The 14,606-nt window shown below is 38.4% G+C and overlaps 1 protein-coding gene and 1 pseudogene across 2 annotated transcripts; one reads left to right on the top strand and one right to left on the bottom strand.

The window, feature by feature from the left end:
- Positions 1-1,174: 1,174 nt before the first annotated feature.
- LOC306848802 (PAK4-inhibitor INKA2-like) lies at positions 1,175-5,257 on the bottom strand (annotated as a pseudogene). Its single transcript has 2 exons — positions 5,192-5,257; positions 1,175-2,095 (listed from the first exon to the last, which is right to left on the bottom strand). The product of its transcript is annotated as a PAK4-inhibitor INKA2-like (transcript).
- A 1,121-nt stretch (positions 5,258-6,378) lies between these two features.
- LOC306848026 (putative ATP-dependent RNA helicase DDX20) lies at positions 6,379-14,265 on the top strand. The gene is made up of 11 exons (XM_079382337.1): positions 6,379-6,592; positions 6,787-6,881; positions 7,079-7,247; positions 7,878-8,001; positions 8,090-8,232; positions 8,323-8,461; positions 8,641-8,699; positions 9,600-9,682; positions 9,779-9,884; positions 10,243-10,344; positions 12,991-14,265. The coding sequence occupies exons 1-11, from the start codon at positions 6,400-6,402 to the stop codon at positions 14,070-14,072; spliced, it is 2,295 nt and encodes a 764-aa protein (XP_079238463.1). The 5' UTR covers positions 6,379-6,399; the 3' UTR covers positions 14,073-14,265.
- The last annotated feature ends 341 nt before the right edge of the window (positions 14,266-14,606 follow it).

The raw sequence follows: 14,606 nt of genomic DNA on the forward strand, positions 1-14,606 counted from the left end.
CTCACTTTATGTCCTGTAGTTACAAATATAGCATATAAATAATTCCACTTATCTTGCATTTTTCTACAAAGCTCATTGCAGATATGGAATACAACAAACATAAATGATTCATGCTTGCAGCACACCAGATTATATGCTGCATTAAATGTAAAAAAAGTGTTTAATTAATAAAGATTCATTACTAGCTGTGACAAAAGCAAATATTCCTGATCCATAAAACTTGAATGGAATATCCTGTTTCTTTTTTAAATGTAGTCTTATAGGCCTATAGGAACTGTTTATTTTTTTTTAAATTTATTTTAGACAAACAGTATCCCACGTCACATCATTAAATAGACCTGAAAACAGGTAGAGAGACTATTGCAGGACCCACAGCCATATATTTATATCTATTACAGATAACATGAAGGTGCTGATAAAAAAGGCAGGCATTTGCTCAGTTTTCATTTTTTGCATAGCAGTCTAGCATCATTGCATAGTTTTTCTGTCCAGTACAAAGCAGGTTTATGCTTACAAAGCTAAGACATGAGTAAGACATTTGTGAAAAAGAACCAGTCAGGACTTTTTCATAGATTGACAGTTAGGCCTAAACCTGAACAGATGGATACAAACATCAGCAGAAACAGCATTAGGCTCTCGAGGGACCTCACAGAAATACAGTAAGGCAACACAGCGTGACTATTAATTTTCTTCACTCTGCCATGCTCACATCTCAAAAAACAAAACAACAACAAAAAAACATACAAATGCATTCCAGAAATGTTTACCTAACATATCTTTGGAATCAATAGCTTCTGGAGTGCTACTCCTCTCACTTGAGGAAGAAGGACTATAATACCTCAACATCGCAATCTGTAGTGAATGGTGGTTATTGCATAACTTTTACAGTTTGCTTCACATTTAGTTGTGATACCATGAGGAAGTGATGGAAATTAATGTTTTACAGCATTCTGAATTTCAGATTTACTTATGTGTTTGTAGCTCTGAATATAATTATTTTGTTTAGACTACTTCCATATTATGTTTTCGACTTGAATATGTTGCAATAACGAATGGCCGACCAGGTGCGCTTAAGGGCAGCATCACGTTACAACAATTTTGATCATGAAGTTCACTAATTATGTCTCACAATTGCTAACAATATTTGTAAAAGTGTTTTCCATGTAGAATTATATCAGACCCACACAGCTGAGCTGTAATCAAACAGATGGATGCTTCTCTACAATCTCCACCCATCTTCTGTCTATCAAACCCTCTGAGCCCTGGTAAGCCACGCCCTCTTGTTGGGTGGGTGTGGTTTTCTTCATTCCTCTTGTTCTCACCCAGAATGGCTTGCTGATATCTGATTTTACCTTTTTTTGATTTTTGGTTGTTTACGGACATCCGTTCCTTCGCTTTCTTTGTGGTGCCGTGGCCGAATGTGGCGTAGGACCCGTTTGAAGATGCTTGCTGTTAGTGAGAGTTTCCTAAAGAGATGTAGAGAGTGACTGCTAGATGATGACTCTGAAAGGGCATCTTTAAGACTCGAGTCATTGTGTTCCTCACATGCTGTCTGGCCTCCAACATCAGGCAGGTCCAGCCAGTTCCCGACCAAATCAGCAAAAACATTGTCACCCAATACCAATGGCTGTCTGTTTCTACTGTGGTTCATCAATGAGGCTGTCCAATCAGTGGAGTCATTCATGTCGTACGAGGAGAAACTGTTGTCGGTTGTGTCTTCCTGAGAGGAAAAAGAGGACGAAGTGCTCAGACTTCCTCCGTAAACCCTCCTGGGTTCGGGTACCCTGGGAATATGGCGGTTCTCTGCTGGAGAGCTAGTGAGGAACAAAGACTGTTCCTTGGTAAGCTCAGTTTTGAAACATTCTTGTGAAAGAAGTTCTTCTGGAATCCGTGTTCGGTTCAGTTGTGTTATTTTTGAACTGTAATTTATCTGATTGAGCATTGTGCGAGTGTATGTAGAGGCCTGGCTCGTTTTACCGGAGAACTCCAGCTCCTCCAGTGCAGTCTGGACCTGCAAGAGTTTGAGCTCCTGGAGAGCACCGATCACTGAATTCATCTGAGCTTGGAGACCCTCATTGGACTGCCACAAAGAATCCTATAATGGGAAGGAAAGAGAGCAATTACTATGACATACTGAAGCAATTATCAGTGAAATCTGAAATAACGCTTATCTCAAACTCACTTCACAGTAATTATCAGAAATCAATATTACACTAAACAGTCTGCATTTTCTGCCCAGTGTGTCATCACAGATACATGGCTCAGCATCTGCTGAAGAGAATGCAGATGTTTTTGTCCTTGTCACAGCCTCCAGTGAATTACTTACTAGGAGGATTAAGGCATGATTTTCTTTTGCTTTGAAACTACTGTTAAAAAACTGGGGTCAGTGAGTTTAAAAAACCCCTACTTTTATCAAGCAAGGATGCATTACATTGATCAAGAGTGACAATTTAGACTTTCATGTTAATATAACGTGTAAATTTCAAATAAATGCTGTCCTTTTGATCTTTTTTACCAAATAATCCTCACGGTTTACACAACATTGAGCTTCAGAACTATTTTCAACATTAAAAATAATAATTAAATATTTATTGAGCATCAAACCAGCATATTAGAATTATTCATGGGATCATGTTTTATTGCATGTTTATTAATGTTATTTTTTTTTTTTTTGACAATTATGAATATATTAAGTTACCAATTGTAAAATAGGATGTTACAACAGTTTAAAAAAAAAAATGTTAACATGGCTTAGACAGAAAAGCATAATCCCTGTCTTTATACATAGTTATGAGCCAAAATGTTTACATCAATTTTTGATATCCCATACTGTATGGAGTATTTGCTTGTTGTATTTATTAAATTGAATACATTCAAGCAAATTCCATCTCTATACACCACAAAAATGCCCTTTTTCTTCTGTTACTGAACAAAACCACTGTCATCTTACCTTCTTTCACCCTGCAGTTTCCCTGTCTTTCCTTCTCTTGTCTCACTCCCTGTTTTCTGTTCCTTCTTTCCCTTACAAGTGTGATCGATCACCAGCCAGTCTGAGCACAGCAGCACACCACTGATGCTTTTCTTCAGTAGTGTTGTGTCTCAAGGCATGATGGGAGATGTAGGAGCTCATGGGTGTAGGAGCTCAAGGCATGGGTGAAATTACTTGACTGTGAGTCATGGGCTGAGGCATGTATTTTACTGGATTGGTCATAAAGAGCATAGAGCTTAACTTTTATTTAACCTGAAACATTCCATTCAGTCTGAATTGGATAGTCAAAAGGATGTTATATTGGCTGCTTGTGAAGGCAGTAGAGCCATAATGTCATCATAAAAGTCACTTTTACAATGGGAATTCAGTTTTTAAAGTTTAAATAGGCAAATTATTACAACTATATATAACTTAGCTTCTAACTTGCCCTATTTGCTAGTTATAACATGTTCCGTGTTCACTGTTTCATCAGATTCAGCTTTAGGTCCTATTTCTCATTTTGTGATGTCACTGACTTCTCCTGTGTCAGTTTCCAGTGGGATGTGCCCAGACGGACAGCAGTATTAATCAGACATCACTGGCCCCAACAAGTGACTGATGTTGTGAGTAACATCCTTGTGGCCCTGTTTCCTCATTTGGCAGCAGTAGCTCCTGCTTTCTCTCGCCTCATTCATTTTCAGTTTCAACCATACAAATAAAGGTTATTGAAATATAAAGAAAGATTTTTCTGTCATAAGGGTTTATTGCAGAATACTGATCTATATAGCCAAACCAAAATTTATTCAGACACCTTCAACATTTCTCACATACCACACTTTTTTTGCTGTAGTTTAGAAAACTGTAATAAAATATGACAAGAACTCAGAACTAATTCATCTTGATAATGTCAGACAATGCTGGGTACTACACACCACAAGATAATCGGGCTGATTTTGGGCCGATTTCTCCCCTTCCGACAATCCTAGGTAATGTCCCGATTATCTTGGTGGTTCTAAAGATTATCTTATCAGATTTTCCTGTGGTGTGAGGTGTGTTAAGAGTGTCTGAATCTGCTCAGAAGGCGGAGGCACCCCGATCGTGAATCGTAAATATTTCAACTGTCACGGAACACTTAGGGAGCGCCGTGGAAAGACGAAGTCTGGGTCCAAGTGCAGGTAAGGATACATTTTTAATGAACAACAAGGCAAAACAAAACAGGTTAAGGAATGGGATACATAAGACAGCAACACAGTGCATGTATCCCCAGAGTTAACCAGCAACTACAACAAATACAATTACAACTAATTCACCCAGACAGAGCAGCGGGAGTGTGGCGTATAAATAGTCCATGACAATGGGGAACAGCTGGGAGTGTAATTTATGACAGGTGTGTGTGTGATATGTGACAGGTGTGTGGAGTTAGGGGAATGGAGTCCGGGATGACGGGAGATGGTGACCTCTGGTGGAGAAAGGAAGAACTGCAGAGCCCGGACTCGTGACATCAACATGTTGAATATTTACAATCAGAAATGCTGAATACTGGTGGAACCCCGAGGACACCACACACTATAGGAGCAAAACAGTTAAATCTTGGATTTTTTGTCCTCATGTTTGTGGTCTCTCACATTTTGAAGATTTTATAAGATTGTTTAAGTCTTTCAGCATAACTTTGATAGAAAGGTATGTAATGAATTAGGTTGAATAGCTGTCAGCTGTTAAATTTAAATACACAATTAGATAAAACCAATTTAGGTCAACCAATTACCAAGCAATGCTTAATTTTGTTCAGTCTGTGGTGTAAAAAGGTCACATTAGCAATTAAAGACAAACATTTACGCAAAAGTCAGGTCAAAGTGTCTAAATAATTTTTGCTCCAAATTTAGCAATTGTAATGTTCTCTTTTATAGATCAGTAAATGTCTTTTAATCGGATCACAAGCTGCACTTAAATTTTAAAACATTACAGAAGGGCGAGGACCGGCCAATCAGCGGCCTCCTTTTCAAAATACCTCAGCCAATCAGGTTGCACCTTTTCTCCAGCACCGGGCGGACAACAGCTGGATAAACATCAACACACTTCGCAGAGAAAGGCGCATAAAATTGGTTTAGAAAACATTACAATGCAGAGTCACACTAAGTATTTCCTGTACATATCTGAGAAAATTCTTGCGATAAAAAAACACCTGTCCTGTAAAAGTAGATGAAAAGAGCAGGGAAATCTCACCAGTTCATGTTTTAGACGCCGAAGGTTGCTGTCCATGTTACTGAGATCCTTTTGGACTTCCTCCATAACTGCCGAATTACAAAATTAAAATGAACTAAACTATATTATTAACTAAACGCAGGTTGATTCAAACCTAATTCCTTTTGATGTCGCTATCTATCCGCTGAGTTCCTCGGTTTCTTCCGCTTTAGTGAGTAAAATGGTTAGTTGTGAGGAATGACCAGCGATGCTTGCTTATTGCCTCTCATACACTGCTGATTACATATTCAGATGACATTACAGCCCAGCACAGGTCCAGTCAAGCCACTGAAGTGTATGTGGTGTCATGTGGCTTCACTTTGATTTGAGGGGAAAGTTCCTGAATAGGATTTATTAACACCAGCGGTCAGCTCATAAGAATGGAGGCTTCATACAAAACAACAGAGCTACAATTGTACAGCTCTAACTCAGATTTTAAGATTCACTCGGACTGGACATTAGACCTTAGTCCACTTACCAAGGGCGTAGGTTTGCTTTCGACATTGGTGGGGACATAAACCGACTACTGTCTTGAATTGGGTGCAATACCTGTGAGCGCTGCGCTTTTCATCCGGTGTGCAACTACATTCCGCACATGTATTAAATGCGCGTCCTTGAGAGCGCGCAGATTTCTGAAGTCTTTACTTTAACTTGTTAGATAATATCAATGATATGACGTTTCAGATGCGTCTGAAATGACAAAAACATATACATATATTTAATTATTTGAGCAAAATATTGCTAGGGACAGTTTAGTGGCTGGATATTGGTAGGGACATGTCCCTAGCGTTCCCCCCTAATTCTACGCCCCTGCCATTTACACACTTTAAAAATGTATAATAGAACTGAAATAATAATATAGCATTGAATTCCGGGGGCTTGATGTCCTCAAAAAGCAGCAAAGGTTAAATTGTCTTTAAACTTTCAGACGACTTGTAATTACAGTTTGTGGCAGGGAATGTATTAAATGTGGTATTCAAAGTTTGCTTTATTTTTTATGCCTACATGTATGCAGTTCCTATTTAAATTTCATCGCTTGCTTATGACAACCAAGTGTGTTTGTCGCCCTCTGCAGGATGTTGCTGATATTTCAAGCGTCGTTTCTGTTTCTGTGCGCAAGAGGGCGACGTCATTTCACTGCGCAACTCATTATTCAGCGTCGAAGAACTGAACTTAGTTGCAAAAAAAATATGGCGGCATCCATGAAAGCAGCGCATGAGTTGCAATCCAGAACCCGGACAGAAGATGTTCTGATTAATGGGGGTGTCGAGTTTAGCTCGTTACTCCTCTCAAAACCTGTGCTTGAGGGTTTATCTTCCTCTGGCTTTCAGAGACCGTCCCCCATCCAGCTGAAGGCAATCCCGCTGGGAAGATGTGGACTCGGTACGAGACTCGAAAACAGTACCAAAACAAGCCTAAACCCACATTCTTGACATTAATTACATACTAAAACTGACTGCTCTCTGATGACAGGAGTATACTGTGACATTCAAAAATATAGTGCATCGATGAAAACGTTGTGCCTGTATTTCATTTCACGGAAATAATGTTGTTTATTGACGTTTTCTTCCGTCCAGATCTCATTGTTCAAGCCAAGTCTGGGACAGGAAAAACCTGCGTGTTCACCACCATCGCTTTGGACTCTCTTATAATGGAAAACACAACCACACAGGTATTACTTTTTCCAATATGCAACGGATGTAACGTAATATTTTACTAAATAATGTCCTATTCTATAATAATTGTAAAACGGAATAAAGGACCTATGAACGTTCGAAAGACTCATTTATCTTTTGATGTTAAATAGAAACACCCAAAACAGAGTGTGTGCCTGCTTGACAATAATATGCCCTACTCTTGTCCCATCAGGTGCTGGTTTTGGCCCCCACTCGGGAGATAGCGGTGCAGATTCATGCTGTTGTCATGGCAATAGGCAGTGCTATGGAGGGCTTGGAGTGCCATGTGTTCATTGGTGGCCGACCTGTCAGTCAAGACAAACTTCATCTTAAGAAATGCCACATTGCCATTGGTTCACCAGGTATGAGCTAGTTGAATTTTTTTTTAAACCAATATGTTAGGTGTATTACATTTAAAACTGTAACTTAGTGTAGATTTCACACTTTTTTAGGAAAATAATCTTATCAGTAGCTATCAGTGGCTTTTCTTTCTTTTGTACCTTTTTAATCAAAATGTCTTGAATCAGTCTTCCAGTAAAAATGACATAAGTTGTACTTTCTAATCATTTAGTCTGCTTAAACTCCTCGTCTTTCTAATGATCAGTTGCAAGCTTACATTCAGATCTGCCACCATCCAGTCAACACTGATGGATTGAACCAAGTTCTGCCCTATTTTTTTTTAATTCTTTGCTTTTTTTTTTAATATTTTGGTTCATTTGGACATGCATCAGTATATGGAAGAAAATATCTGTTGCTACTTTCATTTCTTCGTGATTAAGAGCATATAAAGTATTTTACCGAAAAAATGCTTGTTTTAAAATTTTTGTTATTTGCTGTTAAAATATGCCCTTTATGAAATAATTAGGCAAAGTGTGAGATTTGGCTCATCTAATTAGGAAATTGTAGTATTTATATAGTATTATAGTATATAATAGTGTATATAGTATATTTTTATTTTGTTAGCCAGTGTTGAAGTTTTGTTGTATTTATAGGTCGTATTAAGCAGCTAATTGAGATGGGAGTCCTGACTACATCCTCCATTCGCTTGTTTGTTTTGGATGAGGCTGATAAGCTGCTGGAGGAGGACAGCAGCAGCAGCTTTCAGGAGCAGATCAAGTAAGAGCTGAATTAGTGGTTTTGATTCAGAGACTGTTCTGTATTGTAATTCAGCAGGTTTGAGTTAACTTCTCTCTGTCTGTCTTAGCTGGATCTTCTCTTCTTTACCAGCAAACAAACAAATGTTGGCCCTCTCTGCCACCTACCCAGAATCTTTAGCGCAGTATCTGTCAAGATACATGAGAGAGCCGACGTTTGTGCGACTGAACCCAACAGACCCTGGACTCCTTGGTCAGTTTGCAGTCCTGTCTGATTTGTTGATGTATTTCTATGTGAATACCCTTTCAAGTCTGAATTGTAATTATATATTCTCTCCTCCAGGGCTGAAGCAATACTATAAAATCGTGCCATCTCATTCATTACCTCATAAAGTCTTTGAGGAGAAGGTTCAGAGTCTCCTTGAACTCTTCAGCAAAATCCCATTTAACCAAGCGCTGGTATTCTCAAACCTCCATACAAGGCAAGAGCTGACACACCTTTAAATTACTTCCATTATTCTGAAAACATGCTGATGTGTGTAATAAGAGTAACAGATACTGTTACAGCATCAGTCATTATTATTCAAAGACTTTTATTAACAAAAGAATTGTGATCTTTATTGAAAGTAATGAAAGACTGAGTTGAGCTGTTGTTCTGCAGAGCTCAGCGCCTGGCTGATATCCTCTCTTCTAAAGGTTTGCCTGCAGTCTGCATCTCAGGTGAGCTTCACCTTGGGTCTCTTTTAAAACTTAGGGAATGGCCTTGCTGTATATTGAACAGACTTTTACTTAATGGCAGCTTTCAAATGGTAAGTAAATTATTTGTAATGATTAAAAACGCTGCTTTATGTCTCTAAGAAACTTTTACAAATCCTTTGTTTCCAATTAGTGCTTTGTTGCATCATACTTTTTAAAATGTCCGCGGTTTGATCTCAGGTGAACGGAGAATTACATGTATGGTTGTAATTGATTTGAATTATATAATTTAAGTTATAAAAGGTTTTTAGATTTTTTTTTTTTTTTTTTTTTACATTTTAAAAACATTTTCTTTAAAAATAAGATTAGAAAAGATTTTTAGGTTTGTCTTAAAATTGTGTCCTTAAAAAAAAAATACTGCAACAAAGTAATAATAGATTACATAAGGGCCATTCACACAGAACATATATAAAAAAAAAAAAAAACCCTGCAAGGTTTCAAGATATGTTTTTAAAAAGTTAAAATCTTTTAACTTAAGTGCCATTAAAATTTTAGAGGGAAAAAAAAAACTTTTCAGAATTTAATGAAAATAAGATTTATACATTTCTAACATTTCACAACTCCTTGCATTGCAGTCTAGAGCGGCATACTCCATGTAGGATATATGAAGGATATACGCCGCTTGACTTAACATGAAAGAAGGCATCTTGTCATGGGAGATATATTTCATGATTAGGTTGCCTACCTTTTGATACTGAGTGTGTGCTTTTAATGCCTTACAATGCAGCCCCTGTTAGCAGCTCACTAGGTCTTGGATAAGAATGATGTAATTTAGAACGTGGGCATATAAATGAAGACCCAAAATGTATGAAAGCCATTATTAATGGTTATGTTAAAACTCCTTGATGTGTGTTTTGTATGTAGGTGGTTTAAGTCAGGATCAGAGGTTAGAGGCGATGTGGAAGCTGAAACAGTATCAGTGTCGAGTTTTAATATCCACTGATCTGGTGAGGCTCAACCGATTATAACACCTACACTGGAAAATACCCAGTGTTTAATACCCAAACAACATTTAATTTGTTATAAATCTCTCTCTTCCACAGACCTCACGTGGTATTGACGCTGAGAAGGTGAACTTGGTGATTAATCTGGATGTTCCTCAGGACTGGGAGACCTACATGCACCGTATTGGTCGTGCTGGACGATTTGGTGTGTCCAATTATAAAACAATTAAGCACCAATATATGTGAGGCCTCTATTGTGTGGTTTTAATTAATGTGTGTCTTGGGCATTTACATGAGAGTGCTTAATCAGAGATCATCTGCTCTGAGACAGGTCAGAGTCTGAAAGGGCAACTACAGCAATCGTTTTCATAATTAGCTGCTAAACACAAACTCATCAAGAGCTTTTTAATGACCACGGCACTCCAAAATCAGAATTCATAATTGGAACTTGAGCGTGATATTGTTGTGGACGAATTTAATCTTCACTTTCATTAGAATTCTAGAAATGGATACGATCAGCAGTGTCGTTCCTCTAACTGTGACCTCTGTCTGTTGTGTTTCAGGCACTCTGGGGGTTGCTGTGACCTACTGTTGCTATGGAGAGGAGGAGAACAAAATGATGGCCATCGCTCAGAAATGTTCTCTGAATCTCACTCATTTACCAGGTACTTCTGAAAGTCAAAGAATATTCCAGGTTCTGTGCCAGTTAAACTCAGACGACAGCATTTGTGGCATAGTGGTGAAAGAATAAAAGCAAAAATTTAGGAAACAGTGTTGCACTCACAATGAAAGTGAGTAGGGGCCAGTCTGTAAAGTCACTAAAATATAATACAAATATAAATTAAAGGGGTCATCGGATGCCTATTTTCCACAAGTTGATATGATTCTTTAGGGTCTTAATGAAAAGTCTATAACATACTTTGGTTAAAATTATTGCTCAATGGTAGTGTAAAACACCCTTTTTACAGTGCCTTGCAAAAGTATTCATACCCCTTAATTCTTTTCACATTTTATGTTGCTGCCTTATGTTAAACTGCTTTAAATGACTTTTTTCCACATCAATCTATACTCCATACACTATAATGGTAAAGCAAAAAAAAGGGTTTTAACATCTTTGCAAATTTATTAAAAATAAAAAACTTAAATGATTCCATTGCATAAGTACTCATACCCTTATCTGGGACAGTTGGAATTTAGCTCAGGAGTATTCATATTGCTTGTAGGTGTTACTAGACTTTGAGTGAAGGTAACTTGTGGCAAATTCAATTGAATGGGTATGATTTGGAAAGGCGCACACTTCTTAATAAAAGGTCCAACAGCTGATAATGCATATCAGAGCAAAACCAAGCCCTGGGGTCAAAAGAACAAAGAACTCAATCCTCTCCTCAGTGAAGATGAACCTCAATTCCAAGCATCATGTTTGAAGGGAACCAGCTCTACTCATCACCTGCAGAGTACCATCCCAAAAGTAAAGTGTGCTGGTAGCAGCCTCATGCTGTGGGGCAGTTTTTTAGCAGCAGGGACTGAGGAACTCGTCAGAATAGAAGAAAAGCTCAGTGCACCAAAATATTGAGATAGCCGTAATGAAAACCCAGTCCAGAGCATTGATAACCTCAGACTGGGCAGAAGGTTTACCTTCCAACAGGACAATGAACCTAAACACACAGCAAGAGTGGCTTATAGACAACTCTGAATGTCCTTGAGTGCCCCAGCCAGAGCCTGAGCTTGAACCCAATCAAATATTTGGGTTCAAATATTTGGAGAAACCTGAAAATGTGCGTCTGCCCCCATCCAACCTGACAGAGCTTGAGATGAGGAGAAGAATAGCAGATAATTGCCAAATGCTGATGAGCAAAGCTTGTCGCATCAAACAAAAAAGACTTGAGGCTGTAAAGGTGCTTCAGCTAAAATATTTAGTTAAGGGTAATGAATACTTAAGTACATTGCATAAGTGTTTTTTTTATTTGTAATTAATTTACAAAGTTATGACAATTGTTTTTGCTTTGTCAATATGGTGTATGGAGTGTAGACTGATGTAGAAAAAAAAGCTAATTTAAAGCACTTAACATAAGGCAGCAACATAAGACGTGAAAAAAATGAAGGGGTATGAATACATTTGCAAGGCACTGTACCTTCACAGCGACCCGTTTCAGTGCATGTCCCTTTAAATGCTAATGAGTTCTGCTCACCCTGCCCCTCTCTAGACGAGCAATTTTCTAGATTAATTTAAGCCGCATTCGTTGCAGAACTTACGTATTATTAGGAAAGGCGGTTTGCAAAGATTCATCAGATTTTCATGCAAAAAAAAAAAAAACTACATTCACTTTTTCTCTAGGTGAAGCTGGAACACGAATGATTTGCGCGAACATAGACACATTTAGTTAGATTAGGTGCACATTCCCTTAAAAAACAAAAGTAATCCACTGCGTCTTTAGTGGCTCAGATGTCTGGAGTAAATGACGACTCCTGTGTTCATTATTACATCCAACAATAAAACACCTTAATTGCTTAGGAGACATTCTTGTCTACACCTGCTCCAGCGGCGAAACAAAGGCAGACTGTTGACAACTCACTCAGAGCAGATCTATGGTAAAATGTCAGTCAAGAGTGTCAGTCAACAATTGTGGGAAGGGCCTTGGCCAGTGTGACATCACACAGCCAAGAATCTGTGAATGGCTTGATCTGAGAAAGGGGTTATTATTTATGGTATCTAAAAAAAAAAAAACAACACTGGGTGGATTTTTATCATGATAGGGTGGTTGTGTACTTCAAACAAGATGTAAAAGTGAATTTTGCATCCGATGACCCCATTAAAAAAATGAAATTTATATATATAAAAAAGTGTGAACCTTTGTTCCCACACAAAACCTTTTTTGATTGAAATAATATGAGGTGGGAGGAAAAACTATGGTTTAGTGCTTTTGCTAGCTAACGCAAAAATTTTGAGAGAATGCTTCTCAGATGAAGTTTCTCAGATGAACTCAATACATTGGCGAGAAAATATAAATATTTTTTTGCATCATGTCCCAAAGTATACTTTGGCTGTGTTCTGCGACTCTGCGCACAGTCCTTGTGATTTCATTTTCGTCATCAGGAATGTCCCCGGATGTCCAGAAAAAAAAAAAGTATATCCTGACCTTGAGGGGACTTTTCCTCTGAAGTTAACTTGATTGCCATGGCAACACAATACTGTGAACTCTAAAATGGCTGTAAAAATGAATAAAGTTCTGGTTGAACTTTCGTTGAACCTGGAATGTTCCTTTAACTTGGCATGAGGGCTGTTAAGCATGTTTCCTTACCTTGTGTTACAGATCCAATCCCTGCAGGGATCATGGAAGAGGCTTGTGACTGGGATGTGATAATTGAACCGCCTTCAAAACCCACTCATAAAATTCCTGACATTCCCAAACCAGAGAAGAAGAAACAAGCTAAATCTGAAAAGCCGACATTGAAACCCTCCAGAGAGCCTCACAGCTCGACGGTCATCCCAGAAAGGACAACAGGTGATAAATCCTACAGTGGAGATGAAATCAAGGTTAAAACGCACTCACCCAAACCTGGGAGGCAAAAACCAATACAGTCTACTACAAACCTCCAGCATGACTCAACTCTTACTCAAAAAGAACAGAATGACACCCTTCCCAGAATTCCTCCACTACCGTCTTTTAAGTTGCATGCACGAAAAGTTATGACTTTCAATGAGGCTGTGGCAGATTATGAGAATTTCATAACAAAAGGTCTGGGAAGATCTGTCGAAATCATTCGCCAATATGACGGATTCAACAATTCTCGAGATGCAGTTAATGGACATGATGATGATGATGATGATGGGAATGGTAATGATAAGGCTTATAATTCATATTCTCTAGAAGAATCACACTCCCATCAAGATCCACCACAGGAGGTTTCAGAGTTGTCCTCTGAGCAGAAGACTCTTTCCGTGTTATCTGATGATTCTTCTTCAGAGACCGAGATGGAGGTGGAGAGTGAATCAAGCTCTTCTGTCCCTGCTCGGTCTTCTCATCACACACCTGCTCTTCCAGACAAAAGAGTCTCAGAATTGAATAAATCCTCTTTACCTTCAGCCAGAGTATCACAACAGAGTAGCAGAAACAAGCAAAGGCCTAGTCAATGCCAGAATCCTGCTAACCACCACAGCCTTCCCCAGAAACACCGGCCGACCTCTGAATCCAGCAGGAAGGCCGCCTCGGCAGGACAGAAGGGGAGAAAAAGAGAGGCCGATGAACTAGAAGAGGAAGTTGCCGGGCAGGATTATTGGAGTTCATACAGAGCCTGGGTTGAATATTACAATTCATATCACCATTCACCATATAACTGGATGACTGCGTTTTATATGAATTCTGTCTACATAAAAGAAATGATGAAGCACTAAAAAAAGTTGGCAAGCATGTGACTTTTGAGCTTTGTAATGTTCTCATTTGCATTGTGTATGTATTGTTCTCTAATAAAAATAATTAAGATATTATGTGCAATCATTTGAAATATTTTGTTACAGCTAACTGCAGTTTTATTAAAATATCTGAAACCATCATGAAAATGTAATGAACATTTTACATCTCATGTGGAAACAAAACCTTCAGTGTTTTTAGTTTTAGCCGCAATCAGAGAAACCACGCCCACTAATCTAAACATCCTGCTGGATAATAGCACTGATTAGCAGAAATAAATCAGTGCTCTCCAAATCAACTGAAGACCTCCAGAATAAGCAAAATACTAAGTAATAACAAGAATAAAGGCTAGGTGACCTTTCTAAACCAGTTCACGAGAAGACAAGGACATTTGAGCTGTCTAGCCATGATTAGTAGGCTACATGGGCTCTCTGGAATGCTTGATACTGATTGCTCAATTGGCCTACAGAAGCCCATAATTTCTGTAATGATAATTATATACAGTATGTTTTACATAT

This window comes from Barbus barbus (genome assembly GCF_936440315.1).
Source record: "Barbus barbus genome assembly, chromosome: 28".
Lineage (NCBI taxonomy): Eukaryota > Metazoa > Chordata > Actinopteri > Cypriniformes > Cyprinidae > Barbus > Barbus barbus.

Bases quoted from the DNA above. Each gene is read 5' to 3' on its own strand.
- LOC306848026 (XM_079382337.1), top strand. From the start codon at position 6,400: ATGGCGGCATCCATGAAAGCAGCGCATGAGTTGCAATCCAGAACCCGG. The intron at 8,002-8,089 runs GTAAGAGCTGAA...TGTCTGTCTTAG, and splicing joins AGCTTTCAGGAGCAGATCAA to CTGGATCTTCTCTTCTTTAC. The intron at 9,683-9,778 runs GTGAGGCTCAAC...TCTCTTCCACAG, and splicing joins TTTTAATATCCACTGATCTG to ACCTCACGTGGTATTGACGC.